Consider the following 11,818-nt stretch of genomic DNA (forward strand, 5'->3'; position numbering starts at 1 on the left):
GTTGGAAAAGGAGTAATCACATTTCAGCTTTGGCTTACAACCAGACAGCATTTATTATGAGACTGTTTCATTTGGTTTGACATGTTTTATTTTATTTTCATTTTTATTGATATTATTGTTGTTTTTATTTTTTTATTTTTTTTCTCCTAATAACAAACCAACTAACCAACTAATTTACTTACTGAACTAACTGCTGTTTTCAAAACACATGCGTGTCTTGGTAGAAAGGCACAAATTGGACATGAAACTTTTAATGTGGATATGATAATAATTGATTATGTAAAAACAAACTGGACAACAAATGGCTCACAACATCTGTGTGCCTTAAATTTTGATTGAATTAATACATAAATTCAAGTCCAACAAAACATTTGATTTGAAACGCAATGACATCTTACATTACTGCATAATCTTTGTCTACATTTTTTGCTCCTCTGCCTAAATTGATAAATTTTTCTTTTGTCAGTTCAAAATAAATACTGCTTTTTAGGAAAGCAATCCAAATTCTGATCTGAACTCTTTAAAATAATGAAACTTTTGGCCTTTGCAGTACAGTTTCAGTTGGACATTTTAGACGTATGTAAAAAAAAGAAAAGAAGAGTCTCTGAACAATATTTTGTTTGTTTTCTATTTACATAAGAAAACAAAAGGGGGAAATGATAAATTATAAACATAAAACATTTCTGATAAATCTTTACATTTAGAACATTTCTGATAAATCTTTACATTTAGAACATTTCTGATAAATCTTTACATTTAGAACATTTCTGATAAATCTTTACATTTAGAACATTTAGAATTTTAGACAGAAGTTTTGGAAAACTTTGTGACACACCCTGGAATATTTTAGTTTTGGAGAATAGTAACATGCAAAATTGCTTTCAAATTTTTAAATTATATCAACAGGGGTGGGGAAGAAATAGACTCTAGTTCCTAGTTGGTGTATAGACATGGTTAATTATGAATTTATTCATTTGACATTGGTATATTGTGAGTTTATTTAATGAGTTCTTACAGTGCCTTTCTGCATGACTGAAATATAGAGTTATATAGAAGCTCTTACATTAAAATTGGTAATTTAAAATTGAATAGCTTCAATCAATATCTATGCCATGTCTATTTAAATATTCATGAATTTCCTGCATCACCTCTAATTTTAATTGTATAAAGTTACAGTTGGATGCAATTGTTATCAAATTACAAATTTTGGTGAAAAGTACTATAAACTTCTACAGAGCCCCTAAGGGGACATGGGAAAAATTCAGATAAAATGTGAACAANGTTTCCCAGGTTTGTCTGCTTGTCACCGAGTTGTCTAAATTGTCAGCCATTGTTCATTGTCAGCTGTTGTTCGTACTGCTTTTGATTGGTTTGTCTAAAGGCTTTCGAGTTGTTCATAGGAGTAAAGTTAGAGTTAAAGTTTAAAGTTAAAGATTAAAGAGTTAAGTAGTTAATAGTCAAAGTAAAAGGTTGATTGGCTAGACTGCAGTGGGAACTGGTCGTCCCCCCCTTCTGCCGGACGCGGGGAAGGGAAAGACTAGGTTTTGTCGGTTTTATCCTCGAGGAGTACTGCCCTCGGAAAAGAACGTGTTAGCCAATCTGTGACTTTGCTTGAGAAACGCGAATCCGGTGAAAGCGGTCCACCATAGGAAAAAAGAGAATAAAGAGATAAGAGAATAAGATAAAGGTTGATCGCGATCTGTTCCTCTGTAGAGTAATAAGTGAAATAAGTGATAAAAGAGGACATCATAGGAGCTGAAATGCGTGGATCCATTTCTGTGTATCTGAAAGCTGTGTGTGTGTGTCTGTCAGCTGTGTGTAAGCTTCTGCCACTGAGCAGACTTTATGTGTTTAAATGTACTCTTATCTGTCTTTTGCAATGTGTTTTAAAACCATGGTCAACATTGGGAAATTATAATCTGTGGGAGGTTTTTGATTTTGTCTGCTGTGTTTGATTTCCTCGCCGCCGTGCGAGCAAAACTGCAAAAAAAAAGAAAAAAGGAAAAGAGAGAAGAGGTGATTTTTGAGCCTAAATTTCGAACCTAAACAAATGGAGGGTGAATTTGAAAGGGAAAAATATGATCCAAAGTGGAGCATCGGGCCATGGATTGTGCTCGGTGAGCAAATAGAAGCATTAATAACCTATTTGTCAAAGCATGACGAATAACAAAATAAGGGGGAAAGAGAAAAACTGAAAAAAAAGGGACTAGAATACCTGGTGCAGAAGAAAGGAGGCGACCTGTTAGACAGCCTTTGGTGAAATATTGGCTGGACGGAATAAATGACACTAAGGGAAAACTGGTTGAAACTAAACTAATCCTGCACAATTCACTATATTCAAATGTGGTAAAATTAACTGTATGAAGGATGAATGAAATTACATAACAGGTAAAATTATAAACAAAATAGACATCTAATGGGTTGAAGTTTTTGAAATTCGGCTTAGCTATAGACAGGGTTAAATTTAAACTTAATGAAACTTTAAAAATGAGGTTTATACCAGACTTGAACTTTATCATGGATTAATCAAAAATTGTCTCTCTTATTATCTTATCAAAAACAGGATTTCTTTTTATTTGAAACTTGGTCACCTTAAAATGTCTAAAGAGGGAACAGAATTGGTAAATAAATATGAGTATGTGTTTGATTCAAAGGGTGATTATGAAACAGATCCAGATGCAATTACGATTCATTACAAAATATTCTTGTCTCAAAGACAATTTATGATTNCTTCAAATAAAGTGTTACCAAATATTTTCTTACATATTTTTTGAAACTGTCACTATGTTGTGACAGTGTAGCATGAGAGATAATCTATGCAAGAATCAAGCTTTTTTGTCCTGTCTGTCTATGTGTTGCCCTGTGATGGACTGGAAACATGTCTGGCGACCTGACTGACGAGAGGCAGGGTAACCGCAGTTTCTATTTCTGAGGGTTCCGCAGGCCTGGAAATCTGGACCCTTGACAATGGAGAGCTGGTTTGGATTGCCTTATTGTGCAATGAGGTAAGCTCATTGACAAGAACAGTTATCCAATACAGACTGTATCAGAGGCTTAGCCAATTAGCTGTAAAATATTTTCAGTGGTTCAGTTACAAGTGGTGCTCCTGTAGCAACCCACGCCGGACATAGTAACACCTTCAACCAAAGACTGATAGCACCAAAATGCAGAGCGCCACAAAAAGTAATTCCTGCCTGAAGCTATCACATTATAAAATGCCTAACTCTGAGTTTCTTTAATCTAAGTTTTCTCTAGACTCATTTATAGATTAATAAATTCCCATGTGCATTCTTGTGATTGTATTTATTTATCTTGTACTTAATTATATTTAAATTATTTACAATATCACATATATATATATTTAAAATATATTTATGTTGCTTATGGTTATATTTGTATTTACTAATATTTACATCAATAAAGTATATTCTACTATATAACTAAAGAAACATCCTATGAGTAAGGTACATGTACCTGCATATGTGGTTTCATCTGTTTCCATGTCAGTGAATGTGAAAGGCCCTGGTTGAGGTAGGTGAAGCACTGTTGCAAAACCCGAGCAGTAACATACTGACCCCGTCGGTGCTGGTCGACCACTTTCAGCAGGACCTGCATGATAAGAGAAAACCAAAACCATTATGGTTTATTTAACACAGCAAAAATGGTAGAAAATGGAAAATCCTTGTGGCACAAAATATCTCAAGGGTCTATCAAGTGTTACAGCATCTCAATGACACAAGCCAACCTGTTGTATGCCTACTGCATAGGTCTTCAGAAAAAAGTCTGCAAACTCCTGGTACTCCTTGGTCACATTGCCGGGGCTTCCATACCTGTGGTTAAAATCAAACAAATGAGGATGACAGATTCTTCATACTTTGTGTAAACTCTAACTCTGCTTTTTAGCTCTGAAATTTACCGCTCAAACAGTCTAGTGATGATGCGCAACGTCCACTTCTTGCACTTCCACCAAGCCAGCTCTGGACGATCATCCTCATCAACTTCCAAAGTCTCCTAACAAACACAATCCACTCAGTTCAAGATGGAAGACCTAAAAATTCTCCATTGCACGAGTTTGTGCTGCTATAGCTAACAAAAAAGAATGAAGACTGTTTGTGTGTAAGATTATTCTTGTAAGAGAATCGTGATCAAATGTCTTGTTGTACTGTTACAAAAAAAACACCATTAACAAAACAAATTGCTTCAGAGTTTTGTACATGTGACTGACATGAAAATAGACATTTGAGTTCTTACTTTAATACAACATGGTTTTCATGGTAAAACTAACTTTAAACTTCTGTAGTGCCTTATTCACACTCATTGAACTACTTCAATGAGTGTTCCATTGCAACCGCAACCAATTATTCAGAAGATTTACTGTGATTTTGTCAAGTAGGACCAATATAAATTATTGTATAATTTACAATTTAAAGAGATAGCTTAAACTTCTTTCTTTGTCTTACTGCAGGTACGTCTCTGTCCACAATGGATCGCAGAATTTCCATCCACTGCGTCATCACAGTGTGGTTAATCAGCTGAAGGGGCAGCGAGTACTGTGGGACAGCATCAAGGTTAATACTGGTACCTTAAAACCTCATTACAAAACCCAAACTTTCTGCTGTACCAAAGGTAATTCATTGTCATAAGTTACTAGCAGACATTCCAGTTTAATCCCACTGAAAATATCTGATTATTTTTGACAAAATACTGTTAAAAAAATCTTGTAAAAATAAACTGAAACCATTTTTCCCACAAACTNATTTTCATTAATGGTATAGAGAATATTTGATTACAGTTTTCTTTTTGACCTAAATTATTAAGGAAATTGTATTGGTTGTCTTAAAGCGTGGCATTATCACAAAGATGCTTTTGTGTAAAATTGGACACTATTGAATTAATTATTTTACATATGCATTTGAATAACCAATTAATGAAAAGTGTATGTAGCTGGAAATACTAAATTTTGTTTACATTTAATAATTTCTTAGTTTAATTTTTGAGGAGTTGATTCCACAATCGGTTAATTCTGAAACATCTGAGGGTGAATCATTTTAACGCATTTCTATTTCTCTTTCTCTTTGGAGCTCAGAGACAGAGGCAGTGGACCTTATCTGAGCAGCTCCAGTGACCCTGAGCCTGGCTGAAACAAAAACAAAAACAAAAACAAAAAAAAATCAGAGCCAACTCTTCATCTACATCGCAAGCTACAGAAAAGACATTTAAGTTTATAATTATGTGAGCAAAAGGTGGCATACACTTTTATTTTCTTAATTTACTTTGTGTTTTACTCTAGCAGTTCTGCTTCCTGTGGTCTGACGGGGACTGTAGGGACCGGGTTTTGCGGGTTCAGGGCCGTGTGAGGAGGTGATGAGAGGGGACTGCGTGGCTTTGGCTTCAGGCCTTCGTTGTTCTTAGCCACGCTGACTTGGACATTTGCACTTTCTACACATGAATTATGCCATCTTCTGCTGGACTGCTGTCTGAAAGCAAAGACCTACTGGACGATTCTTACACCTTCTACAGAGGTCAGTGAGGCTGGATTGATTTTTCCTGTTGTCACCTGAAGGCGGATTGCAGCTTACAGGAACTCGCATTAGATGTCTGACTGTGATCTCTGAGGAAACACCTGGCTAAAGGACGAGACCCAGGCGTCATTTCTGAGGGTCTCCTATGGCAGAAAAGACCAACAGCTTCTGCCCGACGTGAGACGGAGGTTTGAAAACAATGATTCATCTGCTGTATCTCAGTCTCTCCCTTCCCACACAAGGGGGGCCACATACTTTGTCCAGATTTTTCTGCACAGTGGGACTGAATGCTGCCCTGGACAGTTTCTGATGGGGCAAATGGAACATCACACATAAAGTCGTGCTGAGACTCAGAGGGGGTCCTGTTTGTTGCCATGGTTGGTCCTGGGATTTCCCTCAGTTTACAGGTTGGAGACAAAATGGCTGCCAACAAAACCAACTTTTTCTCACCTTCGTTTATTTACAGCAAAATTCATTATCTACTGCCTTTGCACTCTGACCTCTGCTATTTGATTCCCAGAATAAGTTTAACGGTGCAGCAGGGTGTCAGAACTCTCTGCAGTTTACAGAAATATTTTGTTTGCCTGAATGATTATAACTCTGATTGTCCAACATCTGGCTAATGTGTTTCTCTCCGCCAGCATGACAACGATTGAAAGCGGATAAAAGTACGGTAAAAATTGTTAATTTCCTGATTTACAAAAGCACAACCAACCACGCTTGGTCTAAGTTCTAGTTGCCTCAAATTACAGTGGCTACAAATATAAGGACTANCTGTTGGCAGGAAAGATCTCTTTCACACTGGAGATCTGGAATTGGAGCGATTTAGATTCAGAAGTGGTGGCTTGTTTGGTTGTTTCCATGACACCGGACCTGCAGCCCCGTTTCTGCTGTGTCTCTCTCACAGCAGAGGAGTATCTCCTCTGCTGCGACTATACACGTGTATATAGTCTCAGTGGCTTACGGCCACCAGCGGTTACCATACTCAGGCACACATTCAGTCATAACACTTATGTCATCTCCATGTGGCTGGCAGAGCATACTCCAATCGATTGCTTCAAAGCTTGGAGGTCCTCATGTGCTTCCTATTACCATTTCCTAACAGCCATCTTCCTAATAAATAGCCTCTTCACCAGGGGGTTTGTATTCAGTGCAGAGAAAAACAAGATTATGGTCAGATTTCCCCAGAGGAGGTCTTTTTTTGGAAACATACACCTACATACATTGTTTTCTTGGGTGGAGCAGCTGACAAACTGGTGAAATGTTGGCAGTGCTGAAGAGAGTGAGGCATGATTAAAATCAGATTGTTGAGAACCGGGGTATGGGAGTGGGTTTTCTGTTGTTTTCATCCTTATCCAGTAGAGGGTGCTACGAGGTTGCACCACTACCTGGAGGGTGTGCCTGTGGTCCCTGGATTCAGCACACCTGCGGCCAATCTCATCACCTGGAGGAGTATATGAGCAAGGGACTGCCAGCACTTCATTGCCAGAATGTTTGCCTGTACTGGTACACCAGCCCTCTGTTGATCTCTGAGTTTGTGTTTCTACTTTGATGTTCACTGATTTTCTCTTGGGAATCCTCCGGAGGAAATCTTTCGAGACGCCGTGGATATTACCCACTGGTTGCCCAAGTTCCCAAAGTCACTTCTGCAGTTAACCTACCTCCACTGGATTCTCCAGCTGGAAATCCATTCCCGCAACTCCTCTGTGCCGCTCCAGAACTTACCTGTCCGCCCTCAAACGCAGCTTCACCCTCCAACCAGCAGTTCCCACCTTTGGAGCCTGACCCCGGTTTCTCAGAGACAAACCCCTCCCCGGACTGGACCCAACTCTTACCAAGGAAGAACCTTCTGGTTTATCTAAAGAACTGCAAAATCCCACTGCCCATGAACTCGCCACCTCTCTCCTCTTTGTGTTCAGTTTTAAGAAATCCTGGCAGCAACCAAACCACAAGGACCAGATATTTGTTATTTATCATTGTTTGAAAAGAAACTTTATTGACTGACTGACCTTCACCTCTCCATGTAGTGTTCTGCATGTGGGTTAAAAGCCTTAAATCCAACATGACACAGATATTGCCACAAATGCATTGGGGTGTTGTGCATTATTATTATGCATTATTATTAACATTATTGCCATAAATGCTGATGAAAATCTGAAAAGATGAATCTGTTGTAATTGTTTACTTGTCGCAGATAAAATGTTTAACTTTTCTGGGGATTAAGGGTGCATTCACACTAGCCCAGAATTAGTCTTGAATCAGACTCTAATTTGTTTGTCTAGAAAGTCCGATTCCTTTGGGAGGTGAGAATGCAAATTTGAATTCCAAAACTGATTAAAAAAAATTAACTCTGCTCCGCCTAAAAATCTAGGTCTCAATCCGGTTGAAGTGAACTTTTGCACAGTTGAAAACAGTGAATGCCACCTGACTAAAAACCGTTCCAAAAGCAGGAAGTGAACTACAGCACAGGGCATTCTATGTCAATAAAACCACATTAAATGAGCGTTTCCACCATTTGCGGAAAAAATGGCTTGTGGGGTCAGACATGGAGTGAAGAGGAGATAAAAGGCCTCATACAAATATGGTCAGAAGAAAATATATCACAGCTGCTTGTAACCACTCACAAAAACGAGGTTTTCAAGCTAATTAGTGTGAAAATGGAGGCACTGGAAATCCCTCAGAGTTGCACACTACTGAACTAAGAAAAAAAGACTTCGCCATCAAATCAACAAAATACGTGACATGGTAAGGACAAGAGGAAGTACAGGAGACGCGAAGGACAAGTTTCTTTGGTATCATGAACTAGATGCTATTCTTAACACTTGACCCAGGAGCAGCCCGTAACATGTTGTGGAGTCCTACCAAAAAGGGCCTCCGCTCTATGTCTTCTTCAGAGGTTTTTGTGTTGATTCCTTCAGTAGTTCTTGGTGCAGCGTCACCACAGGCAGCGGGGGGAACAGGTTTTTCAGTTAGTTTGAGTTGTTTGACACAATGTAGTGTGAATGCAAACTACAGTCCTGAAAATGTAACAAATGTTGCAACTTTGATCCCCAATTGAACCGAGTCTACCGGTCTATCAGCCTAAGTAATGTTAGAGATAGCATGAGTTCTGAGGTGGACCATGTCAATGGACTGAACAAACAAACCAACATAATCCTACCTGGACAAGAGCATGGAAGATCTTGAGGACCTGCTTCTGGATGAGGACAGAAAAAATGGTCGCATCAGAAAGCAGCTGGCTGATGAGCTGTTGAATCCTAGGCAGAAAAATCTGCATGGCTGCCAGTAGCGGCTCCCTCTCATCTGCCTTCCTGTACCTGAAGCCCACATATACAGCAGAGATATCAGTTAACCTCAGACTCCTTCTGAAATTTGAAGCAGTGGCAGCAGTGGAACTGCTTCTTGCCATAAATGCAGTCACTTTATCACAGGTATTACATAGTTTATTACTCACTAGTGCCATGCTTTTAAAACATTTTACTAACAGGCAATTTATTTTTATTAAATTATTGCCTCAAGTTAATCTTAAAATGTTTTGATCAACTGATTTTACCCCATCACCTAACTTTATTAGCTCATGTATGTTCAGAGATGCATGATCGATTAACTCCCAACAACTCTGCTCCTGAAGCATCAATAATACATGGCCTCAAGGAGACTCAGAGAAACGAGGGTCTCCTGAAGTCATGAGAAATCTCATGCAAGAGATCTCAGAATGGCTAATTGAGCTATGGTTGGCCTGCTTTCCCAAGGCCATTGGCAGATGCGGCTACAGAAAATAAATCTGGACATTGGAGAACTCTGACGTCAGCCATTGTTGAGCTGCACAAAGTATGTCAATATGTAAGATCCTTCTGATACATACACAACGATGCTACATAATCTAGAGGTGTGTGGATCGATTGGCCACCAATCATAATCGGCCGATTTACGTGAAAAAGTGCATGATTAGTGATTGCCGATCATGGTCTCCTGTTGCCGATCACACAAACCGATCACCTGTATCTCACTTCGCAGCTTGCCTGTGCAGCTTATCTACTCTTTCCCTCACACTGCGCAAGCGCGCAGCAGCAAATCCTAAGCAATACTGTGTGCAATGATAATGCTCTGAGAGTGAATGGGGACATTTGCATGTTGGGGTCGAAAATGCATCAATACGACGAATATAATATGGCATTTAAAAAACAAAAACTTGATGGAGTTTGTCTATATTGAGGCTCACTGCAGAAAAATAAACATATATGGATCAGCCAGGCAGGATAAAGCAGCACACAACTACCAACACTCACCCGGTAGAGCATGACGGTCAGAAAGCTAAACAAATAACCCGAAAAATAATTTACATCTTTGAGCTGGCAGTGTAAGACTGGGATCTGCTCTTGCTGTTGGACTATTCTCGTTGGTGGACCGCCGCTACACCATACTGGTAGTAATATTTCACAGACATAGTGCCATTTCTGCTCCACCCGGCAGTGAACTCTCACACCGAACATCTGCTTAAAGCTGAAGCATGTAACTTAAACAAAGCAAGATTTTACATATGTATTAGAACTTTTGCTGTTCTAACATAAGACAGATCATCTCTGAAAAAAAAAAAGATCTCCTCTGCCTCCTCCCTGTGTCTTGCAGAATTACTCAGCTCAGTCAGCAACAACCAATCAGAATTAGCTTTAATTAGCTAGCTATGCTCTCAGGAAGTTTTGATTCAGTAACTCAGGATTGTTTATTTTGATGCAACCTGCATTTGACTTCGAATGAATGTTTTTCTTAACATTATTTGATATAGGCAGTGTTGTGAGATTTATTTGACTCATGTTTAGAGTTTTTTTGCAGGTTTTTCAGTTGTCCTTTTGACTGAATAGCTGCTGTATTGTGCCTGCAAGTATTTTGCATGTTTTATGTCTAAATTAGATGAATTTATTAACAGATCATTTTTTTAATTTTGCCAGACCATATAGTTGCATATAAATGCTACTATATGGTCTGGCAAAATAAAAAAATGACCTAAAGCAAAAAATTATCAGCTAATGCATGTGATCGGCAATAATCGGTGATTGGCAGTGATCTGCCCTCATGGGTGATCGGTATCAGAATCGGCAGCAAAAAACCTGATCGGAGCATCCCTAACATAATCCCTACTCATTCACGGTCCCTTAGAATACCTGAGAGATGACGAGACATGTGGAAGTCACCTCAAGGGGCCGAGGCACTGTTGGAATAGTTTTCCTGCTTAATGAATGAATGGTGAATGACAAAATCACAATGAGCATTAAATAGATGGATGGTTGGCAGCCCAGGCAATTTTTTTTATTCCAGTGCACAATGTCTTGGATTAAAATGCATCTTTGTTGTAGTTTATGGGAATACTGGCTGTAATGAGGTGATCCAGAAAACCTATATAGAACCTCATAGTAAAGATTCTGTAAAGCCACCAGTGGGCAATGAAAATGAAAAATGCATGAGCTAAACTTCATGGCCTCACATTGAATTGAATCCTCAATCGACATTATTGCTGAATACTAAATGAAGGAATGACTGGACATTGTAATGAAAAGTCAATGTTAGATTAATGTTCAAATTTTAAACTGAACTACATTTTGACTATGGAAATGATCTGATCAACATTTCTAACCATGTACACTAATTGGCTCATGACCTGTTGGCGCAATTTGTTCACACCTTCAAGGTTCCACAGACCAGCTCCTGTACTCCCATTACCAAATAGATATCAGCTAATGTCAAAATAATCTTTGAAATTGGTTAAACTGAAATAGTATTAAAATTGATCTCAACATGAGTATGCTTTGTAACTTTGTGTCCAAGCTGACCAATATAAATACCTGACAATCGCAATCAATTGACAGCCGAGCATCCACATTGATTTCAAATAGATGACACAGTAAAATTTCCAGATGCGAGAACCCACAACAAATGTAAATATTGATGAAGTAAATAAAGTGTGATCAAACATGTTGATGCTGTGTGAAGGGTGAAAGGGGTGGAGTATTTGGTCCACCCTTCTAGCTGGTGGTGATAATGCTCCATTCAGCATTTAGTTGTTTGCCAACCACTTTTAGACAAGTAGTAATAGAAGAAGGAAAAGAAGAAGAAGAAGAAGAAGAAGAAGAACAAGAAGAAGAAGAAGAACAAGAAGAAGAAGAAGAACAGGAAGAAGAAGAAGAACAAGAAGAAGAAGAAGAACAAGAAGAAGAAGAAGAACAGGAAGAAGAAGAAGAACAAGAAGAAGAAGAAGAACAAGAAGAAGAAGAAGAACAGGAAGAAGAAGAAGAACAAGA

General features: G+C 38.6%; 1 protein-coding gene and 1 long non-coding RNA gene across 6 annotated transcripts in view; one reads left to right on the plus strand and one right to left on the minus strand.

Moving 5' to 3' along the window:
* The window catches only part of ipo8 (importin 8), a 69,527-nt gene that overhangs the window by 32,028 nt on the left and 25,681 nt on the right, over nt 1–11,818 (minus strand). For 4 of the 5 annotated variants that reach the window (XM_016665910.1, XM_007541795.2, XM_016665909.1 and 1 more), the window contains exons 5-9: nt 8,683–8,839; nt 4,461–4,550; nt 3,917–4,011; nt 3,746–3,830; nt 3,475–3,609 (exon numbers count right to left, since the gene is read on the minus strand). In XM_016665910.1, coding sequence (XP_016521396.1) covers nt 3,475–3,609; nt 3,746–3,830; nt 3,917–4,011; nt 4,461–4,550; nt 8,683–8,839 — 562 coding nt within the window. The remainder of the gene's footprint in view (nt 1–3,474; nt 3,610–3,745; nt 3,831–3,916; nt 4,012–4,460; nt 4,551–8,682; nt 8,840–11,818) is intronic. The other variant, XM_016665912.1, reaches the window with a different exon arrangement.
* LOC107834465 (uncharacterized) lies at nt 5,368–6,244 on the plus strand. The gene is made up of 2 exons (XR_001660253.1): nt 5,368–5,522; nt 5,765–6,244. It is a non-coding gene; the product is annotated as an uncharacterized LOC107834465 (long non-coding RNA).

Source organism: Poecilia formosa, unplaced genomic scaffold, assembly GCF_000485575.1.
Source record: "Poecilia formosa unplaced genomic scaffold, Poecilia_formosa-5.1.2 Scaffold633, whole genome shotgun sequence".
Lineage (NCBI taxonomy): Eukaryota > Metazoa > Chordata > Actinopteri > Cyprinodontiformes > Poeciliidae > Poecilia > Poecilia formosa.